Below are 25,885 nucleotides of genomic sequence, written 5' to 3'. Positions count from 1 at the left end.
ACTGTTATTCCCATTTTTAAGTTGTTAATATTTTTGTTTTTTGTGTCACTAAACAATTTTGTGTAACTGTAGTTTGTGTGTGTGCAAGATATGCAGGCCTAACCTTGGTGGACATTCATTTTCCTCCTTAAAATGGGACTCCTGTTTAACTACAGTTGCTGTCTGTCCCTGTTAAGCTACTATTTAAAGCTCCAATCAGTGAATACATCAATTTAAACATATATTTAATTGCATAAATCAATTTAAACATGTATTTACTTGCAGGTTATCTGCAGTAAGACAATTGTGTGTTTAAATCAGACGACTAAATTAATTTATACCAACTAATTGCTCGCTAGTTACTTTGCTTTCTGTTTGTGTAGCGTCGTAACCATAGTGATGTGCTTTCCCCCAGCACTGTGGAGCAGTTTTGTCGTTGGAGGCAGTATTTAATGGTTAACTAACAGAAGAGCGGTAGACGGTTAAAACTACCGTTGTGAAAATGGATTTACCGGCTTCATATTACGGGAAACTTGATAAAAGAAACCCGGTCGTTTCAGCCTTTGAACGAGACATGAACTCGTTCGTAACGTTGATGAGACGAGTCGCCTCTTCGACCAGCCTGGATAACGGTTCTCATGCTAAAGGGTGAGGTGCCAACGTAGCGTTTGCTAACTAGCTAACGTTAGTTAGTTAGTTAATTAGTTTATTAGTCATAAGTTAGCAAACACGCAGGACAGGCTTTAGTTTTGGCTGCAGGTGCGTCGCACTGCGCAGTGTTGCGCCACTAACGTTGCGGGCCTCCGTTTTAAAACAATGATTTTACAGAAATTGCTCCTCGGGTATGTCATATTTAACCCAAATGTAACGTTACAAGGAGCATTTTTTATCAGTCGAGTTGATTGCAAACTTTTCAGTCAATTTCATAATTGCATGCATAGTGAGTCAACCGTATTTTTGTGTGTTGTCTTGACAGTGTTACACAAACACTTAAACATTACGATGCTATTTTTTATTTTATTTTTATTTTTGAAGGATTAAAATCCTGGTGGAGATTTGTAAAAAGTACAAACAACGGCTGCCTTCCAAGTTGTACCAGGAGCGCATGTTGCAGACTGCAGATTTTCTCTTTGGACTAAAGGTAAATTCACATGTAGTCTAGCTGATACTGGCCAATATTTGGTTTCCACAGCTGTAGTCAATTGCTTTACCAGCTTCATAACATCAAATCCTTGCTTCATAATTTGAGCAATCCATATAATCAGGATGGTGAAAGGAACCACAGTCAGTGTTGGCTGCTGTGCATATTATGCTTATTAGCATATTAGCCAGTCATGATGCCAAATGCTTCACATTCATAATTCATGGTAATTTGTGTCATAATGTGATGAATGTAAGCACTCTTTTGGATGGGAAAGAGAAATTGTTTAATTGCCTGGTTTGTTCTACATTAATAGCCTCTTGTCTCTTAATGTTGGCTGCAACTTCTTGCCTCGTTACTCACCTCATAATTAATCATTGCATTACTTGTTGAACATTGAGTGTTGGTCCCATAATTAGCAAATACATTTTTTTACTCTTCCAAAAAGGACTGCGGCAATTGGCCTATGTGTTTTCTGCACAACACACATTCACAGTTGTCATTAACTCTGTCTTCCTTCTCCTGTTCGTCTGTAGTTGTACCAGCTCGCTTTTTGGCAGGGATACAGTCTCCACCTGCTACAGTTCAACTCAGTGAAAATAACGGACGTCACAGATGTGGACCACTTCATGGCCTGCTTCTTCCCAGAAGGTTTTGATACAGACCAAGACACATTTGTCATGAAGGTACACTGTACTATGTGAGCTTGTGTTCCTGAACTCTGATATATCTACAGTATATGTACAGTAAGTTGTATATGTGCGCGTGTGTGTCTGCAGATCCGTGCGATGCAGGGCTGTGCCTTGTGTATATTTGAGCAGGAGAAAAGGCACAGCGTTCTCCGCCAGAAGGGACTCTGTAAACTGCTGCATGTGCTGAACTTCATCAGGATCATGATGCAGGCGTTGCAGCAACATGAGCACCTCTGCTGGCAAATATATAATGGTATGTGTTACTACAACTTATATAGTTTTACCCACTATTTTCTTTTTGTCTGATATAAAATTTTGGAAGAATAAATTAAGTTGTCAAAATGTGATACAGGACGATATTATTTGCCTAAAAGGGTGGGTTTGTGAGGATCTAGATAGGGTCTTATCCACTAAATTTACCTTTTGAACAAAGCTAATATGATTTTGAGTTAAAATGAAATGAGAAATTACAAGATTCTACTGTATTTTATATTTTGCTGCAGAACTAAGCTCTTTCGCTTTTCCTTTCTAATCTTTTCCAGGTTCATTACTCATCTACACCATTTGTCGTTACCTGATGACCATGAATTGTAGTGCACAGGTAATTAAAGATAGATAATAGTTGGATCAAAATATTGTTTTTGCCACGTCTGATGAAAGGTAAAATGGATGAGGGTGAGAATGGTGTGTGACAGACAAAACCATAACTGACTGGTTAATGTGGTTTGTGCTAATTATGTGAGTTTTCAGTGATTCACTCTCATCTCCACATTGGCTGACCATATGGTGTATTGTGGTTGTGATATAACCAGAAATGTGTGTGATTCATAATATTGATATAATTGTGTTTGTCATGATTGTTCAGGCACTGGAGTACCTTCTATGGGCAAGCATCAGTCTAGAGCTGTCCATCTCTCTGATGACTGCGAAGTATCTGCCGTGGATTGTCACGCTCTACTGCGCTGTCTGCCACTGTTACTATGATAACCAGGCTGCTGTGCAGGCGGAGGTAAAAGACGCACGTCATCTGCATCCAGACACCGACAAGCACAAGGTTCTTAAACTGAAATTCTAAAAAGTCTTATTCCCCATTTGTGTGTCTTCAAATGCTTTCAGGAATTTGCCAGGAGAGCCCTTGGAAAAATCAATGAGCTGGCAAAGCTGGAGGAGCAGGAGGGAGTTCCTGCGACCAGAGAGACTCAGAGAGCTTACAAAGAAGCCTCGATCAAGGTGGGAGACTCCTCTTACCGAAATACACTCTTTTACTGTGATCGAATATTAGAGAGATCGTTCACACATCTCAGTGACGGCTGCAAACATCAAAAGGATGCAAAGAGCACACGGTACATGCAAATATCAAACCTCTACATATCTAATCAGTTTAAGTGCCATTGGAAGTCCAATCTACACAACCCAAGCAGGGGAAGTCATATTTCTTCATTCTCACCTCATGCCGTATAGGCAAATGGTGACACCTCATTCATACAGTCACATCTCTCATTGTGTAAGATGACAGCTGTTTCACTAGATAGCCACCACTGTTTTAATGAATACAGACATACAGGTGGTTGCCCTCTGAAAATGTAGGAGATTTCTTTGTTGCTTTGCCTTGTTGATGTGCTTTTCTCTGGTTTATCAAATCATGTCCGTTCACATTTTTTTTTTCGTCAGCTGGCTGCCATGATGTTCAAGCGTGCAGTGTTTGAGGCCAGAAGGAGACCCAAACCCATGTTCAGAATCAAAAGCAACTTGAAGGACATACCCAATGTAATAAGATCCCCTTTACTGCCATGTGATCATATTCAGTGTTCAATCTCAACCTTAAGTGTCCTTGTATGCCTGCTTGTATCTACTGTAGGGGCCATGGCCTCGTTCCACAACAGAGCGCATGCTAATGGGCCTGTTTGACAGCAGTCCAGCGCAGTTCTTGGGCATCTTGGAAGCACTTTGGGACAGCACCAGACGCCCGCTGCAAACAAGGATGCCGGATGAACCAGAGCTGCAGGAGGTGATCCTGGAACTCCTGTCTGCTGGCATTAGTATCTTATCTGGTTAGTATAACAAACACGTAACAGAATAGACTCTGCAGTGATTCCAGTAAGTTCACAATTAAGAGAAAACCTACAGGTGCTGCAAATGTTTTAGAATCCTTCAATTTGTATTGGGTGAGGAATGCTCACTTTGTGTATTGAGTAATATGCTTGTATGTTTGTGAAGGAGTCGCCACTACTAGTGAGTCTCTCGTGAGTCTCGGTGCGCTGACACCAACATCCACGCTAGTGGATTTAGCCATTACAGGTTAGTCCCTTTTTCTCACATTACAGAAATGGTTACATTTTTAACACTTTGTCGTTTGTTGAGACGTGTTTTGTTTTGTCAAGTGATTTGGAAATCCTTTTGAAGTAATGCAATGTCTTGTGTTGCTAGGAGAAAACAAAGTGCCCGTCATGTCTGCAGTGAGGTTTATTAAGATCTTGTTTCAGTACAAGCAGCCAGATACTTTCACTGAACTTGCCAGAGAGATGCTGGAGGTTCTGTCTGTAAGTAGCACACCAGCATCTGAGAAAAGGGGGATGCGCTCCATTTCTATCAGTTGTCACTTTTGTATTCTTAATTTTCCAATTTCGGTTTAATGTATGCTGTGTTTTTAAATGATCTCGACTCTGTCTTACTTTGTCTGTCTGTGTCAGGGTGTGGAGGGTCAGTCGTTCAGGAGGGCCGAGCTGGAGCTTGCTTTACTTGACAGGTTCAATAGTCTGCTGTCTTCCCAGAGGAGCCGTCCTAGAGAAGACAACGTGATTGATGGTAGTAAATTGTGCCACATATAAATCATCAGACCCCTAAACCTTTATGTAGATAAATGGATTAATATAAACGGTCCACAAAGGATTCTAATAAGTTATTACCTTCTGCCTTCTTGTCCTTAATTACTTGTGATTGATTATTTCACATTGTTGCTAAGCTGCTGTCAAATCTGTGTATCTATACCAAAATGACTTCCTGTCAAACATTAGCTGACACACTTTGAGATTTCTTGTTCATAACCTAGCATTGATTAGGTACTAATAAGGTGTTCAACATTCGGCCTCTGTTACTCGATTACAAAATAGCCGACTCTGATTTCAGAAATTAGAATGTGTTTTTTGTTGTTTATGTGTCCACCAGACGGACACAAGTCTTCTTTCTCAATGGGGGATGAGTTCATTGACCTGGTAGACACCCTGCACAAGTCTGTTTGTGGCTCTGCTCCTGTAAGTTTCTATGTTATGTGTGAGTTTGTGTTGAGGTTGATCTGCTAATGACTGGGATTACAGTTAGAGAAAGAGTTCATTTTTTTGGCTGTATATTGTATGTGTGTGTTTGTGTAGGAGGTGCAGCCAGATGGAGATCTGGTTTTGGATGTTGTGTTATTTCTGTGGGATAAAGTGAAGCTGGCGATCCAGAGGTATCCGCTACAAACCCTAGAATTTACACACTACCATGAGAAGGTAGATGATTACGACAAGGTATGTATTTAAAAAGGTAAGCATTGCCTTTCTGACTGATAGGAGCAATTTATTGACAAATATAAAATGTCTTTTATCTGCGACAGTAGGGGTGTTGCGATATACCGGTTGTATTGACAATAACCGTGATATTCAAAAATGAAATACTGCTATCATGTTTGTGATACACATATGATATTATAATGTACAAGCATAGAATTTTTTCAATATAATTTTTGTAGTTTAGGACATTTTTCACAGTATATTTAATGCAAATGTCCTACTTATGACTTTTCATGTGTATGTAACATGTTTGCAGTGGCTATGGTGTCTCTCTATGCTGTGTGAGGTGGCCTATGCCTGTGACCTGGCAGCTGTTGACGGCATAATGACGGCGGAGATGATTCACACATTGGCCGTACGGCTAGAGAGTGCAGCTGAACACAGTAATCAAAGTCGAGGTGAGGATCTACTATTGTCCCTGTTTCAGTCATTGGAACAGCTGAAACATGCACCTTTTGTACTTAATCATGTTGTTTTGTAAAAATATCACTCTGGTATTTGATATTCGGTAAACGCCCACCACAGTCACTGGTGTGACACACGCACGTACACGTCATGTTCACCTTAGCTGTGACAATTATTGTTTTTCTGCTATTATTCTCATGTCTTCTTCTAGGAGCTTGTGAAGCAGACTGTGAGGGTGTGAAGCCAAGCTCTTTGTCTCTTCTTAAGGTATGTAAATGGATTGACTGTCTATGCATAGCGTCAAATAATAGTTCTTTAAACTACAAGTATTTTTTATTATGAGTGTATGCACATGTGATAAAAAAAAAAAAATCAAACACCAGTATTCTGTCTCAGGTTTTTCAGAAATGTCTATATTTTTTAAAAAGCGTAATTTTGTTTGTGTGTACTTGCAGAGTTCAAGTACAGAGCTGCTTCAGAGGGTGTGTGAGTTGGTGGATAGGGGTCTTGAAGCTCTGTCAAAGGGTTTAGCTACACTGCTGCCCCAAGATTGCTCAGCAATCACCGACTCTGCCTTCATGCAGGTAGGCAGTTAACCTATACAACACTCCGTCCGACATTTATTTATTCTACACAATTCTAAGCCAGGTGTTGCTTTGTGTTTGTATCTCAACACAATATTGTAAGATGAGAACATGTGAAAGTATTGACAGGACATCAGTGTAGATTGAGACACAGTGGTTGAGTGGACCTAAAACCTGTTTTTCCCTTATTGGCATAGAGATTTGGTCCTCTCCCTCCATCAACTCCCTCCCTATTTTCTCCGACATCATCACAGGAGGGAAATGAAGAAGATGAAATAAGCCAGAAGAAAAAAGAAGAAGTCAAAACTAAGGCACAATCCGATATCGGAGCCTCTCGACACACTCAGTCCTCACATGTGTTCCTGCTGGCCACACACCTTCATCTAGAGCTTGACATCATCCACCACAGGGCTTTCCTCAAGTTACTGCGGCTAAATGCAGGTCAGACTCACTGCCACACAGGCACATTTACTGATTTTGAGAATTTATTAGCCTTTTGTCTATTGATGAAAATGGTGAAATTTCATGATCCAGCGCTTGCTGAATTATAATAAATAAACAATAAATCATAGTTAGCTGTCAGTGTAAATGTTCATAAAGGATATTGTTTTAAAAAAGTATGCCTAATTGTAGACATAAGTAATGGGTCTGAATGTGTGGGTTGGGACTTTGTGGTGGGGTTTAGTCGCAGAGCCTGGACTGTTGGATCGGATCAAGAAGAACAAGGTGTCCAAAGCTCTTTTTCTGATGCAGAAAGCCTCGCTGGCGTACAACAACATGGAGCCAAATAACAGCAACAAAATCGAGAGTCTGCTGGAGGTTACACATTCACAAACGTCCACACTTTCTTAGATACAGTCACAACTATGCATAAAATGTAAAAAAACTTCCACAGTCAGGTTTATGTTTATCTGCAAATGTGTACATGTACATTAATGTGAAAAGAGTGGCAAAATGTGCTTACTTAAATATAATTATTCAATTGAACTGTATAACATGTACATATACTCTGTTAGGGTTAACATGGGCTTAACTAATATATACTGTTTTCTTTCTGAAGCCATACTGAACAGTGAAACCAGCTAGTTTTGTCAATTGTTGGAATTCAAACCTTTTACTTCAGGCCTCAGTGGCACATTTAATTTATGTACAGACTGTGTAAGGACTCAAATGTAGCCCCTTTTACTAATGACTGGTGATTGAGGCGAGCCTTTATGAAGTGTAATCAATATTGTCTGTGTGCTTTTTTGCCAGGAGGCCTCCACCCTGATAAAGAAAGCAGCGGTGGAAGAGAGAAAACTGTATATCTCCGCCACCCCTAAGACTCCAGCTGAAAACAAAGATAAAGGGAAGAAGGAGAAAGAAGAAAAGCCACCACCTCCCCCTATCCTGCTTTCACGCACTGACCGCTCCTTAACCTTTTCCCCAGCACCTTATAACTTGGAGGGACAAGTGAGATTTTAATTTACTGTAAGTGTCAGATAATAAGCAAAGCTTCTATACTCTTTATCTTAACTTTTTTCTTGCTTCTTTCCAGGTGTGCTGGTACCAGCTCTGCGGCCGTGCAGCTGAGGGCATTAACCGGAAAGTCCGCCTCGGAGACTGCAGCCTGCAAGGAACTGGAAATATGGTACAATTCATCTCTTTCACAGAAGAGTGTCTGGTGTAGTGGAACACATTTTGTCATCTTGTATGATCTGGTGTGTGCCCATAATACTAGGTCTGATTTTGTCTCCAGGTACCAGCAGTATCTGGTGAGTGCGTGCTGAGAGTGGAGGGGCTGGAGCCCAACCAGAAGTATGTGTTTGCTGTAGCAGCCTACAACCGCCAGGGCAATCTACTGGGCAACACCATAGGAGCATCAACTTTCCCATTGCTGGCTTCCTTGCCGGTACCATTGCTTTACACGTGGGCTCACTTGGCACAGGTATACTATGCACTAGTGAAAACAAGTACTAGTTTGTCACCACGCCACCCTCATCACATGCTGGGTCCAGGTGATTTTCCTTGTGCTGAAAAACTTCAGGGAAAGAAATATTAGTGCCTTAAGCCAACACTCTCACCCTAACACACATGTACACGTTGCCTTATTTGGGTAGAATGGAGAGCCTGGCTCATAAAGTTGTTCTCATTGTTGGGATTTTGGCCTATGCTAAACTGATGGATCAAAAATACATATTTTTCCTCTTACCTCCAGATTGTTTTGGCGTGAGTTGGCGAGCGTTGAAGATATGTCTCTTTAACACTGTTGCCCACAGAGCCAGAGAAAAAGCAGTATTATTGTTTGGGCTTTTTTGACTCCTTCCTCAGGTGGCATTTCAAACAAAGCAGTATGCTGTAGCAAAGAGAGCCTGCAGAGAACTATGGATCCACTATACCTATACCGACCCGGGGTCCCAGGAAACACAGGATGGACTGGCTTTCACAGGGTAAGGAGGGAAACATCTACATACTTCAAATTAAGAAGTCTGTATTTCTTTGAATTTGCAAATCTCCTTTTGCTCCATCTCCATTCACCATGTCGAAGGCTGCGTGTCCAGACTTTGCAATGCTCCTCTCCTCAACTGTGTCAGTTGTTCCTCACTTCCATCTTCATTGAGACAGAGATCAACATTCGGCAGAGATCGCTCTATTGTGACTCTTTCAGTGATAGTGGGCCGTTTGTCTGGGAACAGGTAAAATAAAAAGAAGAACATCTGGATTGGGAGGTGTGCATGAACTGTGATATATTGTTTTTTCTCGAATGTAATGACACAAACGGTTCGTAGTTATCATTGTTAGCAGCATCACAGTGTGACAGTTTCTTACCATTTGCTTGTATTGATTTGAACAAATCTTTAAAATGAACTTAAATATAAATACATTATATTTGCACATGTGTGTATGCAGGAAGCCAGACTGGCAGAGTGTGAGCGTATGCTGGTGGCCATGGACCTGGCATTGTGGTTGAATGACGGTAGCGCTGCAGTGCAAGCTGTAGTCAGCTGTTATGGCCTTTTGGCTCCTCTAATATTCCATCAGATCGCCTGCGACCCTGTCGTACAGGTATGCATTACCTCATCCATATAAGTCTCCATACTTTGTCCTGCAAACAACTTTAGTTTGTTAACAATGTAACATGATACAAACTGTAAATAATTCATAACTGTGTCTGTGTTCTGATATGCAGGTGCTAAAGAAATGTTTGATAGTGTTGGAGGAGAATTCAGGTCTTCTCAAACAAAAATGGATTGGAAACACCTCAGAGTCCTTTATGCACATGATAGCCTGCATCACCTACTACCTTTCCAAGGTGTGTCTGCATATATGCATAGCTAGTTTAAACTGTTTATGTGTTTGTAGAAGTTTCAGTGGTCTTGAAAATGTAGTGTGTGGGTTGCATGCTAAAACGTGGCATACTTACATATATGTTAAATAAATATGTATATATATATATATAATTGCAATAATGTCTCATCCTTCTTGACCAGGCCTTACGTGTGCTCAGGGAGCATCAGATGGCTTCTGTGGTGATGGACAGTGGTCGCAGGCTGCTCCAAGAGGTCTATGATGCTCAGCTGCAGATCAGTAGACTTGCCGCTAAAGCTGTGGGTGTAAGAATAGTGTAAAAGTGTAGATTTATCATCCAATATATACAAAGATTTATTTAATTTTTTTACAAAAGACAGCTATATTTTTTTTGATGTTTTGATATTTGATACTTTAAATACAAAGCAAAATAAAGAATAATTTGCTCCACTTTTCTAGTGTTGTTGTGTTTCTCTCTCTGTGTGTGTGTGTGTGTGTGTGTGTGTGTGTGTGTGTGTGTGTGTGTGTGTGTGTGTGTGTATGTAGTCTAAGAGAGATCATGCTGCAATCAAGGATAAAATGACGATAAGTCTTCAGCTGAAAGCACTGCATCGGAAGAACAAGAAAAGAATCAGATCTGAAGCAGCTCTCGTCATAGAAAGAGGTAGCACACAGAAACACACAGAAACACACACACACTCACACATTGGTCTAATTGAAAGTATAGCAAGAAGTTTACAGTGTCTTTGAAATAGTTATTAAAGCCATGTTTGTTGAAAATATTTGTTGGATTTATTTCAACAATTTGGCAGCAAATAATTCACACTTGATGTCAAGATGAGTTGAATTCACACTTGAAGTTGACACCAAGAAAAGGTGTTAATTGACACTGTAGCATGTGCACTATCTTTCATAACAGTGATTCTCAACCTTTTTGAGATGCGACCCCCCCCCCCCCCCCCCCCCAGAGCAGATAGCACTTAAGCATTGTCCAACTTGCTTCAGTGTGGAGCTGTGGATTTTATGATGCGTTCCGTGGCTTTGTCTCTCCCACTGACCCCACTGTGCCAGCACACTTTGATTTTCCCAAAATACTCAATAAAATCTATTTCAAGGCAAATCATATCACTGGTACAGGCGATGTAATGTAAAAACATTCCCCAGTTATTATTATTTTTTTTCTCCACAACCATCTGTCGACACGCGGAAATGATCTCACGATCCTTTTAGGGGTCCCGACCCCCAGGTTGAGAACCACTGTTCTAAAATATACTTTTGAGTCTACTGTTTAATAATCAATACTTTCTAACCTTATTTACCAAAACTACTACTGGCATGTAACACATCTTTTTAGAAACAACAACTTAAAGTGATATTGCAGTATACACATAGATCCAAATGTTATTTTTTCCTAAACTCAACGTTGTGTATGATTTTTCTGTAGAGATTGCATGCCCACTGATTGGCTGTGAGGTACCCTCCGTATTGTATGATCTGATCTCCAACAGCACATTAAAGGATGCCTATCATAAAGGTAAGTGGCACACACTTACATAATTTTTTCAATGAATAATTAGTCTTTTCATAATTGACACCTGTGTTGTGTGTGTGTGTTTTTATAGTGATGACGCTCAGACACAAGGTATATTTTATTGAGTTTGCGGCACTAATTCTCCAGAGAGCCATGGAAGAAGGCCACCCGGACCTTGTGTTAAAGTGGGGACAAAGCATGTTTGAGGTTTTCTGCAGGTGTGCTTTGACTATTCACCTCTTTACTGATTTAAACAAAGAAATGGTCAAATTAAATATTTCAGCTTTCATTTTATAATCATTGTATCCTTTCATACTCAAATTAGTACTCTAATAGTCAAAACATCAAACAATGAATTACTGTCCACTTACTTATGTATGGATCGTACTGCACTGTATTACGGATAGTAGCTGTTTTGCCTATGCTGATAAAGGCTTGACAGTATGTCGATGGTTTTATCTTTGTCAGACAAGACGAGAAGATGGGAATGTCCACAAAATGTTTGGAGGGAAACAGCCAGAGTAAAAGAAGAAGTAGTGCTCAGGCTCCGAAAGGAAATGAACCACCACAGGTGAAAATAATATGCACACAATACCCAACACATAATACCCATACATACACAAAAATACATAAGGACAAAGCATATCCTGAACAGATTTATTTTCCGTTACACTTCATGGACAATGATCTACCAAGAAGCTGAGGTTTGCGAATTATGACACTCATTCGAGTCTGACCTTGCCAAGCGTAATGAGCTATGGGAATCCACATTATTTATCTTTTACTTAAATAAAATTGAAGTATAATATACATAATACATAATAATGTTTATTAGCTCTTTTAAAACCTCTTTCACAAGAGCACACACAGAGAGCCAATCTCATAATGTGTTTTGGTTTATGATATTGTAAGGTAGCCTCAACCTGCTGTGTAGCTACCTATATGCTCTGCAAATTCCCTGTGAATTGCTCTCAATTTTGGTACCTAACTGTGGACACCCATTAAAACTATCGATATGTACATTACATTACAGATGTACCCTAATCCCAAATACTTTTTTTGTAGCAGAACAAGGGAACACCTTCCCATGATGACACAAGGAAGACACTAAAGCAAAAAATTGCACACGGAATGCTCCTGGGAGTGAAAAGTAAAAGGTACAGTATGTGTGTCTGTGTTTGTGTGCAATTATATGTGTTTGTTCCAATAACCACATGTGCACTGGACTTATATCCGTGTGTGTAGAGAAAAGAAGGCTGTAGAGAATCTGCTAACCATGATGTCGTCTGTGGTGCAACGCCGCAAGAAGCTGCTTCAGCTGAGAACCATGTGCTGTCGGGAGAGAGTGTGGAAGTCTCAACTCAACTACAGCATGGCTGAAGCCCATTTAGCATTGCTTTACCAGGGCCTGGACCAGCTGCATGGAGGAGCCCTGCAGCAGAGGTTAACTCACAAGATAGAAGAAGCTACTTTACTTCACCTTTTAATATATTTTTCTAGCAATAGATAATTCTGCATATTGAACATTTGTGTGTGCATGCCTATAATAATATGTTCTGTTTGTACTTATTTCAGTTACGGGCAGTTAAATCCCTTGTTTTTCTCTCTGGCCTACTCTGGAGTTCTGGTGCGGAGGAACCCACAGCGACAGACATCTTCCAATTATGAGGTTGTCTCAGAAAGAGACTCCTCCCACTCCGGTCTTACGGAATATGTGGTTGCACACAAAGAGAGGAACGAAAAGGAGGGTGAGAAACACTCTATGAAAAACCAGAAGAAAAATGTTCTCATTGTCTGTGTTTCATCCCTTATCTTAATCTTTTCTTCCAGCAGTCAGAGTGGATGACTCTGTCACAGAAGAGAGTTGTGAGGAGGGAGAGATCTCTCGAATGGTGGAACAGCAAATTGAGACACACAGATGCACTGCTGCCTTGTTGCTGGACTCACTTAACAAAGCTGCTTTACATCTCCAAAGGGCCATGGTACTGCACACACAGACTTACACTTACACACAAGTACTGAATTGCTGACATTACATGTGACCACACAGTGTGAATCCCGGTATTATATTTTATTGATCTATTTTCAACATTTTCCAGATGTTGGCCCATCGTGGCAGTCACTGGACCATTCTACAGTGTGTGTGTCAGACTGTGTGGGACCAAAGCTGCAGAATCACCTTACTAGTACAGAGAGCTGCTCAGCATGAACCTCCCTCCTCCATCACAGCAGACCAGCTGCACACCACCTTCACCCCACTACTGGTGCTGGCTACTGACCTAATGATGGACATGCTGAACAGACTTGGGGTAAGTGTCACATACAGATATATACACATGTAGCTGCTTGTTCTAAAACTCACACACATAATTATATCCCTTACTAATAAAGTATAAAAAGCATTGCAAAGTGTGCTGCAATCATAGACTGAATATAAGAAGTGGACGTAGTCACCGTGACGTCACCCACTGGTTGGTGGACTACGGTTTTGAAGGCTTCAGTTCGGCATTTTGGCAGCCACCATCTTGGTTTCTGGCCGTCGCCATCTTAATTTTTTGGAACCTGAAGTGACACGAGCTGGTGGAGCTAAATACAACTGAACACTGAACAAGACAGTTTTATGTGACCGAAGGGTTACAATTAACTTTCATGAACTAAAAGCAAACTGTGAAGGGGTACAAATTGTAAGAAGAGAACACAAACAACACCAGAACCGATTGAGACCATAAACTCATGTTGACAATGTTACAGAGGGTATAAATCAATTGAGAAGTAGGGTAATGTTCTCTTGAGCAATCAGAGGAGTTGCACCCTGATGGCGGGGGAATAAGAAAGATTTTAATCTTAAGGTACTTCTATTCACTTCACTTTTCACGTCTGGAGGTTGCTGGATGATTGCTATTGTCACTTCAGTCTGCATCTTGTCATCTGAGCAAAACACATTTACAGCTACAAAGTGAAGATTACACAGTCCTGTTCATGACTTTCATCTTCATCTTTGTCCCAACTAGCTGTGGAGTTTGTATGACAGAGAATTGACTGAGGAGGAACTTGAGTCCAGTCTCCACTTCTCCGCCCCACTGGATAACAGTACCCAGGTGGACCTGCGTTGGGTCCGCACCCTGGTTTTGCACACTCTGGAACGTCTCCATGACAGTGGCAAATGGGAAAGCCTGGCCCACTTTGCCTTAGTTTTCAACTCGTACACACGGTGAGAAAAACTGTTTAAGCACAAACTATATTGAAGTCATTAATCAACAAGTGTAGCTAACATTTCAATTTCATTCTACATTCTAAATTTTAAGACATTTAGGTCAATGAAAACATACCACACACTCTTTTTTTTTTTACATCTTAACATTGCCATATTGTGAATATCTGGATCAAATAATCACCTATCTCAGAGTTTGTGCCCATGGTTTTGTGTGTGTGTGTTTGTGCCTGTATCTGTATGTCTATCCCAGGGAACGCTATGCCTTGATCATAACTCCTCTACTAGTCAATGCTCAGAGGAGGCTGCTTGAAAGGATAAGTTCTTTTGGAGGACCTGTAGTCCCTCAACCACACCATGTCAAGACAAAGCAGGCCACTGGCAAGGAGGTAGCGCATACCGACACACAAACATTTTGAAGCATTGTATACTAAAGTCAAAATCAAAGTTCAGCAAGAAAGCAACCCAATGAAACAAATCCTTTTTTTTAACTTAATCAAATAGTATGGGATATTGTATTACCGCATGCTTTGTGTGTACTATGCTGTATGTATGCATATACAGTATATGGTGCTCTCTTTTCTATATTTCAGGTAACTTACAGGAGCTACGCAGACTCCCAACTGCTCATTGGAAGTACAGCTCACCCTGCACAGACACCGACCATTCTCAGAAAAGCAGCACTCACAAACTCCACTCCTCGTGACACAGTTGACCTTAAAGGTTTGAACAGCCATTCTCACATCATATCGTGAAAATATTTCAGTCACACAGATAATTGTTTGTAGGCAGTAAATGATGTTGGCTGAACTACAATTGAAATGTGTTTGCATGTATAATGTTTTCCTGTATGTTCTCTGTCTAAGGTGCAGAGATACAGCACTCCATGTCCCTTGTGTGCGTTCCTCTGGATGTAGAAGACACACTGAGCGGTTACCGTCGAGCTCTTGAGAGAAGACCATATTGTCTGCAGGTCTTCCAGCATAGTCGCTCATTACTGCTGCAACTTCTTGCATTCACAAAGCCCTGTGAGTTCTCCTCTGATTGTGTGGACTACCACACTCACACAACAGCTGTTTGAAACCGTCATTGTTTGCACTGTTTGTCTCTCCCCAGGCTTTGCAGGACAGTTGAAGAACTGTCAGAACAGAAGTCTCAGCCATTCTGCAAGCCTGGTTGATTTCAGTCCCTTAGTTATGCCTGTTCCAAGCATCCAACCATGCGACCTGACCGAGGAGGACTACAGTAATCCAAATGCTCTCTACACCCTCCCTATCAGCCCTGACCACATGACGACTGTCAGCGCTGCATACTCCACCTCCATTCGTAAGATTACAAAATAATTATAACATCCGCAGAAATCCACACTTTACATAAAGAAGGCATGTATTCACAAGTTGTCAATAAGTGGGACACTGAGTTAGATGTGTTATAGAGAGTACCAGCAGACTACATGACAAATATAATGGAATATCTGGATGAAGTCTGTGTCAGGCTGTCAAGCCCATAAAGATCTTACTTTTCTTCCCATCTCCACCCCACTTTTATTCAGAGTATCTCCAGGCCAACAATCAGAACTCCCTCAGAGTTCTGGCACTGCATGAAATGGGAAACCTACTGTTCTACAACGGAAACCTACGGTTAGAATCTGTTGGATGAGTGTGTATGTGTATGTGTCTGTTAAAGCAAGCCTACAGCATTTCATTTTATACTTTTACCTGTAATTATATATGTGTTATTAAGTCTGCAAGTTGAGCTTATATTCCTTATAAATAATTCTATTCCTTCCTGTGTTATATCCCCAGGGCAGCACACTTACGCTGGAGTAAAGCAGTTGATTGTGCCTTACAGAGCTCAGGTGCTATAAAGAAATGGGACGGCGTGTCCTTTGGGGGTGGCTCCCTGCAACAAACCCTGAAAGAGGTTGGCATTTGGGGATGTCTACAGGCTGCTGGGCTCACTGCTAAAATTGCACGGTAGGTTTAAATGAGGTTAACCACTGATTAGAGGTGTTTTCGGGTGTGTTTTAAGCATGTCGCTCTAAATACTACCTACTCTTGAAGGGTGTGTTTTGATGTTCAGGTATATCTTAACGGCTAATATCAGCGAGCGGACCAAGTGCTGTCTCATGTCTGCACACCTCTTTAAGGTAATACTTCCAGGGGGAGGTTAATCTGTCTCTTCTCACAAACATGGTTTTAACTTATGTTGCTAAATGCACTATTGATGAAATGATGACAGGAGAGGTTGTTGCTCTCATACCTAAATACAGTTGTATTATCTGTGTTTGTGTGCATTCATTTTGACATGCTTGTGTCTTTGTGTGTGTGTGTGTGTGTGTGTGTGTGTGTGTGTGTATGACCCACTTCCCTAGTGTGTGCTGTGTTGCTCCCTGGCTCAGCCACAGGCCGACCTCCAGTACACCAATCACAGCATCAGAGATGAACTGATCCCTGGAGTTGACCTTTTCTCTGAGCCCCACAGAGTTCACCTCAGCACCACCGTCACCAGCCTTAACTTCCTCTGCCACTGGCTTTTCACCACAGGCTACCACATTACGGTACACAAACATTGTCTGTCTGACCTCATTTTGAACTGCAAGGGTCAAGAAAAAAAATGTAATTTGTTGAAACGTGTGTGTAATTTCAGCTACTGCCCATACTAGCCCTTTACCTACATTTTGTGGGGAGTGTGTGCAGAGATGTCCAACGCACTGTTGAAGGCAAAATACTTAAGGTCAGTATTGGTGGTGTTTTCTATATGTAAATGTAAATGTTTCTCTTGTCATGGTTCTGGTGAAGTTTTCAGTCTGGATTGTTTTTTTTCCTGTAGATTCGTGCCCTTACTGAACTGTGTCTGTTCACTGAAGCTGTAAAGGAGGCAGTTCAGCTCACACAAGGCACAGGGGTCCTTCTGCCCCATGGACACTACATCACCAACGATAATCTCCAAGTAAGAATGCACACGCCCCCTCTTTGCTTTTTTCCCCTCTTAGCCTGTGTAAATTGGTAATGTTGGTAGTGGTGTACTTTATGGACAGTTTTAGTTACAATGTTGAGCTTGTGTTTATAGTACTGTAAATCTGAAATTATCATTGAATATGTAAAGACATGGGTTGTTTGCCTACCACCCTTTTAGAGAGATACATAAGTGTGCCGGTTTCTTCCAACCTAATTTAAACATCAGTGGGAGACAGTGTACAGTATTTCTGGAAGATTGTCAAACAAAATGTTTTTTCTAGTGCTGCCTCTGCACATTGAAAGTTTTGTTATGTGTGTTTATATATGCCATCATTTTAATACATATTATAAATTGTGCTTATTGTGCAGCCTGCGAAGACGTTTTACAGCAACAAGTCTCTCCTGGACAATTCTGAGGTATTTTTTTTATATAAAATCTCTTTATATTTCTGAAGATCTGGGGACATTTCATTAGTGTAATTCTGTGAAGTATTTCATTGTAGATTTAAGGAAATCTCACATTGTTTTTGGTGAAAAAATGGTCAAATAAATCATTCTAAAAGGAATAACCATGCTGCCACAGTTTCTATGGTGCAGGTGCAATTTCCTTTACTTTTATAAGACTGGTGCAGCGCCTGTTTAAAACATGCATGTTCTGAACCGGCTAAATGCTTGACGTGTGATGTTGGTGCTTGCAGCTTTCTCGAGAAACGTTCTTACAATCAACTTCACACTTGACACTGCACTTTCCTGGATGCTCATTAATACACCTACCATAACATACAATAGTTGCATCTCAGTACATTGTACTGATAATGTCTCGTTTCACTCTTTACTTAAAGTAAACATTTGAATGCCATTTTTTTACTATTCAGTATTAATAATTTTGCCATTAAAAGTTCATTTTTTTTACTACAGAAAAAAGTTTTGAGTAGGCATACTTTTTAACCATTGCTAAAACTATCATTCCCAATTAGAGAAAACTTTAAAAGTAAAGCAAGACCCCGTAGAAGAAGAGTGCTGTTTGCTTGTTTAATTAGAATTTATTATTCTTGAACGTATTGAACATTGATGTGAATGTGTTCAAACGGCACAGAATTGGATTAAACACTCCCTTGGGTCCCCAGCATTACAACCACCAAGTGTGAAGTAGATCAGATGAGCGGTTCTCGAGATATGTAAAGAACAGACAGACAGACAGAGAATCCTTGCTTTATAGTTATAGAATTATCCCCCCCCCCCCCCCCATATGAATGCACTGACAAAAACATACACACGTACTGTATACACATAAATAGGTACACTCTGTTTCAGCTGTAGACAAAAACAGCTACATTGACATGTCTCTGTGCTGCTGTTTCAGCAATATACTATTTGCCAAATTAACAAATGAATGTAGTTGATTACATTTGTGTGGTTTTGGTTTGTGGTTAGGCTTTGGAGGAACTTGTGAACTGTGACTTTGCTCCAGAGGTCCGGTCATTGTATGGATCCACGTTGTGCCTCAGATTCAACTTTGCTCGTATTCAACTAGTCCTGGCACTCAGTAGCACCGTCCATGGCTCTCCTGTGCCAGGTCTGTAAGCAAGAGTACTTTCTTCTCTCTGTTATTAATGTTGGGTTTATTATTTGGATCATGTGACATCTCTGATTGGATTGCATTGAACCAAATACGTTTCAGATTTGTATTTAATTCTAAAATAGTCACTGTGGATCAAACAGCTTGTTATGCATACAGTGGGACTGTCTTTCAGATACTGTTGAAAGAGAAACCTGTGCCAGCATAACAAGTTGTCCAGTGAACTCCAAACCCCTTGAACAGAACAGATTGGACACTGAGGCCTCCTGTCTAAAGACAGAAGAGCCAAAAGTGCTGACCCTTGATGTAGAAAAGGAGAAGCTCACGCCAGAAAGAATAAAGGTAAGACTTCTTTGGGATTTTTTAATAGATCTTTGCTATGTAGCAACCTGTTTCTAACTTGTTTGTGTCAACTTACTCATATCTTTCCTCTCATGTGTTGCAGTTCCTTTTACTCGAAGGAGCATCCTCCTTGTTGCATTCTATTTTCCATCAGCTCACACCTCAGTCCTGTAGTGAAATGGAGAACCTGGAACTGTCAATAGAGTCCAATCTTCTGAAGGCCAATCTATACCTGCAGCAAGGACATTCTGCAAATAGGTACAGAGGCCTTGTACATCTGTGCTGTATGTTCACATGCTTGTGTTTGTCTTTCCTGACCATCCTAACCATTTTAACATCCTTTAGTTCTGAGATGGCAATTTCAGCCTTGGTGCTACTGCAGACAAGTCCTGTGATCATGAGAGGAATCATAAATAGCTCTCCGAAACCCGCATCTGAGATCCTACATGCCAGGACTGGAATTCAACAGGTAGCAGGTTTATATGAATTAGTTGCAGAGTCAAATAAGTTGTTTTTTTTAACAAACCAAAGCATATGTCATGTTCTGTAATGTGAACTGTGTCGGAAACAATACAGGACATGACAACATTACAACCAAAGGTAGCACCTGAAATGAAACTGAGTGTGTTAGCAGCTGAATAATTATAATATCATCTTTTTTTTATTTACATGTGAAATATGAACATATTACCACACTGGGGCAGTAGAATGGTGATTGATTGTACATGGTGTGTGTATGCATGTGTTTATTTGTGTAATATCTGGTCTACAGGGTTCTAAAGATTGCAATGTGTCAAACCTCCTGCATGGAGACTGTCCTAGGGCAGTTGAGGCCAGTGAGAGAATTGGAGTTTCTCTGTGGCTGCGCTGCCGCCTGGCTCTGGTCCGCAGCTTGGCTGCACAGATCCCTGGCACTGCTGACGTTTTCCCAGGTCCGATCATGTGTTGTGCTGCTCTTTCTTTTTTTCTGAACGGTGTATTGCTTGGTGAAACAGTTGGACTAATATCACAAGGATTATATATGATTACCAATGTTGAATGCACTTACTGTAAGTCGCTTTGGATAAAAGCGTCTGCTAAATGACTGTAATGTAATGTAATGTAATGTATAAATGTCAAAACAAATTAGTTATCTTCCCTTCTATGCAAACTAGCACTGGATGTATACTTTAAAATCACACGGAGGACTACTTTACCTTGTTTCTTTGCATTGATTCACGTTACAAAGCTTACAAATGATGTACGCCTAGTGTTACCAGAAGATCTGATTATTATTGAAAAACAAAGTATTAATAGCAACTTCAAATGGCCAACTAATGAAAAAAAAGCTGTGGACTTCATTAGCTGCATACAGGTAAGTCATTGAATGTTAGATATTGGATATTGAAACTGTTTGTAAGGGGATGTGTTCATATTATCTAGGTAAGAACATCAATGAGGAAGCAGCTTGGGTGTTACAGGAGGGACTTGATGAATGTGCACGATGGGGAGAACTGGATATTCAGGCTCTCTTGATGGTCGAAGCTGCCGAATTGGAAGCACAGAGAGGCAATACTGACGACAGCATGGCAATGCTTCAGGTACCAACACTCGCACAAACACCTCTTTTGTCACTTTTTATTTTCAAACAAATAAGTATATTTTACAAAAGAAAAACAGGTAGAGGAAAAATCCAAGTATGACAGCAGTGAAGGTTTACATGTCTCTTTTTTCAGGGTAAGGTCTTCCCCTTATTCATCAGGGAAACTGTCAGTTTATCCATTGCATTTATGTCCCTATTACATCTGTTGTTTTGGACTGGGAGGTTCCTTTTTATACTAGTTTGTAGTTTCCACTTTTTTACATGCAACCAATAACACAACTTCTATTATCTAGTTATTTATTTTTTATGTGAGGTGTGACAAAGGAATTTAATTATTTCTTCAAACTGAATTCCTCCATTTCCTGGAATTTGTTGATGTATAATGCAAGACCTTTATATTTCTGTATTTAATTCTGATGTATTTGATACAGTGTTTGTTGAGCAAGATATTGGAAATGAGGGCAAGCATATTTGGAGCTCTGGATATCAACTCTACTTGAATCAACAGGCAGTAGAGCAGGAACTTTAGAAACGAGCGGCAATTGATTCAGAGGAATTGTACAAGCTAGCCAAAAGTTCAACCTAGAATGTTCTGATCTGTAGGCAGATGGGTTACCTATTGCTCGGCGCTACAGAGTAGTAGTCAGATGCTTTTTATACACTGTTTGTAGAGCAGGTACTTGTGAAACAAGGAGTACGTGATTTACAATCAATTTGTAGCCATCATTTGTCTCTATCCAATTGTAAATTTACTTAGTTACGCAGTTTGTAGGGCAAGGACTTGGTTAACGAGGAGCAAGTGACTACAAGTTAAAGAATCGTACGATCTAGCCAGGAGTCGATCTGTAGTCAGACGCGTTCTCCATTGCACCACTAGCCCTACTCATGGTGCATTGTGGGAAATGCCGCGTTACGGTAAATCCCACGTTCCGACAGCAGTTCATGGAAACGGGTGTATTTTTAATTTGCAGATCCGTGTGGACAACTCCGATACAATTACTGGTGTAGTCGGAAAACATCGGGGTTCATGCAGAAAAATTGGCTTAAGCTGTCAAGTTTCAAACTATGTGAAATGAGACACATGTACATTACAACAACAACAGCTTAAAACATGCACAACTCATCACTGCTGCCGTGACCCGTATTCAAACTGGAGTTTCAGCCGGAAAGCTTCCTTATAATTTGGTTTAAGACTCAAATGAGGGATATAAGCATCATGTATTTTTATCACTTTGTTTAAATATATTTGTATTCATATTGCTGTTACAGTATTTGTGTCGCCTGCTGTTCTGTCTAGATATTGTGATTTTGATCTCAAGAGCTGTTATATGACCATCAAACACATGATATGATATAATGTTGGACTGTATAATGATTTAAAGTAATTACAGTGCTGCTTTGTTCTGTCTGTAAATGTGTGTGAGTAGGAAGCTGTGACCATGCTGTCAGGACGTACATGCATGCCACCAGGGTCCAGTGTGACTCTGGCTCGGGCCACTTTGCTGCTCAGTGACCTCAGAGGAGTACAGAGCATCACACTCTTAAAACTGACACAGAAACTAGTGAAAAAGCAGGTACACCAATACAAGGATTTATGTGTAGTCACAAACAGAGACCTACTTGTACTCGTCAGTGTTCAAAAAGTAGGCACAACATACAACAACAGTGCATTTCTCCATTTCTTTCAGCTGTGTGTTTTTGGTCAGAGTGTCGTGTTGGATGATGGGAAATCGTGTGTCTCTCCTCCTGGACCGAGCAACATCTACCTCCCTTACTTCAACATACTTCATCAGACCACTTTACGAATTGGTTAATAAATACTTGACACACTTATTTGCATTTATTGATATTTTTGTGGATAAAGAGTCACAACCTAATATGTTCTCATTAACAATGTTAACATGCTAATAATTGATAATTAGCACTTAACACAAAAGAGTACGTAACACCAAAATTTACTCCATCCAAAAAGTATGGAACATGGATTTCAGCTACATGATTGAGATATATCATTTTACACTAAACTCATCAAGGACACATATAATGTCTAACAATTATTTTCATTATTGATTCATTTGCTTGTTAATTTGTTGACCAACTGATCAATTGTTTCGCCTATAAAATGTTAGAAACTAGTGATAAATGCTTGTCACATTCTCAGGGGCTTGATCTTCAAATAGTGTGACATCGTCCAAAATCCTAATACATTCAGTTGACTTTCAAAGAAAAGTAAGAAAGCCAACAATATCCCCCACCGAGAAGATGAAACTAGTGAATAATATCACTTTTTGCGCCAAAAATGACTTACGTGATTAATCAATTAACATTTGCTTCCGATTGAGTATTCCAACCTCTTTAAATGTTTTTGGGAGATATTTGTTATTTGTGACATGGCTATATGGAAATAAATGGTGTTTTGAAGTAAAACTCCAAGTAAACATTCATCATGTAAACAGTAAATATGGCCTATTTCCTGTGGAATGGTAATATAGTTTAGTTTACTGACAAAGGAATGATATTCCTTACCTTCTTACATTTCAAAAGTGACCAGAAATATGCATATATGCCTTATGGTTGAGGAGATATTCATGATTCGTTTTGTATATATATTGTATATATTTGGGTATATTATTTTAGGCGTTTTTTTTTCGAGGGATGGGGCTAGGGGTTAGGAGGTTGACTAATTGTTACACCCAGTTCTTACATTAATCTATCTTGCACTGTTTCCGCAGGTCAAATCCTGGATTGTAGCTCCATGCAAATGCCAGTTTCTGCACAGTCATCACAATCCACTTCCAGGCAGCATTCACACCAGTCCAGCCAGATTGAGAGAGACTCTCAAGCACCAGTTCCATCTCTGAACAACCCAAGTACCACCAGCTCTGCAAGCCGCCCAGACTCAGCCAGATAGGCAGGGTAGAATGACACTCTTAATGAGTTGCATTTGGCACTGCTCCCTCCCAGTCCTGTGCTCACTGAGAGCTACAGCTTGATACTGACGTGGGCATAGGGCCACATGCTGTGTTTCTGTTCCTGCGGTGTTTGTTTTGTTTAAAAGTGCAAGAATGTTGTGGGTCAACTTGTGTACTGACACATTACGTAATAAACTTTGATATTAATAACTGAAGTATATTGTATTTTTTGATAGACTATCTGCAAGTTGGCAGTAAATGGAGACAAAGGAAGAGAACGCCGAGAGCCGTAAGAGTTGGGAATAAACAATTTTAAGACAACTGTGGGGCAATCTGGTCTATGGAATCCATGGATATTTTAATAAGTAAACTTTTTGGTCAAATGAAAAACAATTTTCCCCAACATAGAAGAATCCCAACAAACTGTGAAAAAACACTCATATATAGATAGTTAATAGTAGTTAGTAGTAGTTGATAGTTAGTTATCATGAATGAATTAGCAAACAATTAAAAAAAACGGTGGTATTCTGATATTGTGTGAGAAACTATATATATATATATATATATATATACATATGTACTGTATATATACACATATATATATATACACATATATATATATATATATATATATATATACGTATATATATATATATGTATACGTATATATATATACGTATATATATATACGTATATATATATATATATATATACGTATATATATATATATATATATATGTATATATATATATATATACGTATATATATATATATATATATACGTATATATATATGTATATATATATATATACGTATATATATATATATATGTATATATATATATATATATACGTATATATATATATATATATATATACATATATATATATATGTATATATATATACACACAGTTAAAAAGAGCCACATGATTTATTATTATTTACTGCTCAAGAGTGAGGCACAAATGGTAATGTTAAATATCAAAAGTTAAATTAAAACAGTTTTTGTGGACATATACATTGTACAGTGAAGTCCAGGAAAGTTTGTTGGGTTTAGAGGTGTTCGAGCCTTTATCAAGTCAGACCTGTGTGTACAAATATATTACAGATGGATAACAATATAATAATTTACTTGGCAAAATACACTTAATGTAATAAAATCCAATGTGTGTGGGTAGTTTTAAATGACACTTCCTGTGATACACCTTCACATTATCCCAATGACTTAACCCTTACATACTGTTTGGGTCAAATTTGACATTTGACAGCAGTAAAAATACCCTAAACGTCATTCTTTTGCCTGAAATTTGATGACTTTTCCTAAAGTGACCCAAAATACACAAAAATGAAATATTTTAAAATGTTATAGTTTTGTACAGGTGCTGCAAATTTTTACACTGAGGCTGTTTCGGGTCAAATTTGACCCATATCCATTGAGATGGATTTTAGATCTACCAGTGTGGGTCAAATCAAGGAAAATGGAGGTTTTAGGGAATCTTGAAACTGTGAAACTGTACAGGCCATGTTTGTGTGTATTTTTTATGGGACAGTGGTGACAGAGGTCAAGGGGGACCTCGACACTGTCACGAGAACTGTCTGTGTTCCCACGACATTTGCCCAGGTTCCCACAGAGACAGACACCTGCTAGTCTTTGAAGGGGCATGGGGGAGCCTCGAAACAGTGAAAAAGTAAAACAGTACAGGAGTGATCATGGTGAACAAAGAGAACAGAGGTCATCCAGAGGTCACAGGGTGCATTGTCACAGACACAAGATCTGCACCTGCAAGGACAAGCACCTGCAATATTATCAAATAATCTACAAAGTAACACATTTGAATCAATTTGGGTTGGGAGGGGGGGGGGGGGGGGGGGGGGGGGGGGGGGGGGGGGTGGGGGGGGGGGGGGGGGAGGTTCATAACATTATAAAGGTACCTGAGCTGCCATTTCAGTGACTGACATCATGGCAGCAAGATTGTGCAACAGGCCCTTGATCTGGTCTTCCAAGATGAGGAGGTTGATAGTGATTTGGAGGATGTGTCAACGTGGAAGAAAGCTCTGATTTCTGACTGATTATTGACTAGTTTATAATAAGCATTTTATTATGTAATGTTTTGTGTTCTAAGTGGTAAAT

At 39.8% G+C, this 25,885-nt stretch overlaps 1 protein-coding gene across 1 annotated transcript; it reads left to right on the top strand.

Annotated features, from left to right (window-relative positions):
• The first annotated feature begins 481 nt into the window (after positions 1–481).
• cfap54 (cilia and flagella associated protein 54) lies at positions 482–23,921 on the top strand. The gene is made up of 57 exons (XM_068716604.1): positions 482–627; positions 1,015–1,120; positions 1,657–1,806; positions 1,900–2,065; positions 2,355–2,413; positions 2,678–2,821; positions 2,929–3,042; positions 3,484–3,579; positions 3,671–3,863; positions 4,030–4,110; positions 4,240–4,352; positions 4,503–4,617; positions 4,978–5,063; positions 5,181–5,318; positions 5,617–5,758; positions 5,977–6,032; positions 6,221–6,349; positions 6,547–6,790; positions 7,035–7,168; positions 7,604–7,801; positions 7,887–7,979; positions 8,088–8,276; positions 8,660–8,778; positions 8,877–9,024; positions 9,239–9,394; positions 9,519–9,641; positions 9,820–9,942; positions 10,184–10,301; positions 11,082–11,171; positions 11,260–11,386; positions 11,637–11,739; positions 12,234–12,325; positions 12,414–12,611; positions 12,744–12,916; positions 12,999–13,150; positions 13,268–13,477; positions 14,180–14,379; positions 14,633–14,768; positions 14,973–15,102; positions 15,246–15,407; positions 15,496–15,705; positions 15,932–16,019; positions 16,185–16,355; positions 16,462–16,528; positions 16,754–16,939; positions 17,029–17,115; positions 17,212–17,331; positions 17,709–17,756; positions 18,774–18,915; positions 19,094–19,260; positions 19,364–19,518; positions 19,606–19,729; positions 20,033–20,192; positions 20,683–20,840; positions 22,270–22,416; positions 22,531–22,651; positions 23,575–23,921. Exons 1-57 carry the CDS (start codon positions 482–484, stop codon positions 23,751–23,753), a joined length of 7,782 nt encoding a protein of 2,593 aa, XP_068572705.1. The 3' UTR covers positions 23,754–23,921.
• Positions 23,922–25,885: the final 1,964 nt, after the last annotated feature.

This window comes from Cebidichthys violaceus, unplaced genomic scaffold, assembly GCF_023349555.1.
Source record: "Cebidichthys violaceus isolate CVI_PGR_0920_01 unplaced genomic scaffold, fCebVio1.0.p SCAF_20, whole genome shotgun sequence".
In the NCBI taxonomy this organism is placed as follows: domain Eukaryota; kingdom Metazoa; phylum Chordata; class Actinopteri; order Perciformes; family Stichaeidae; genus Cebidichthys; species Cebidichthys violaceus.
The sequence above is the reverse complement of the archived record's forward strand: the minus strand, read 5'-3'. Positions and strand labels throughout refer to the sequence as shown.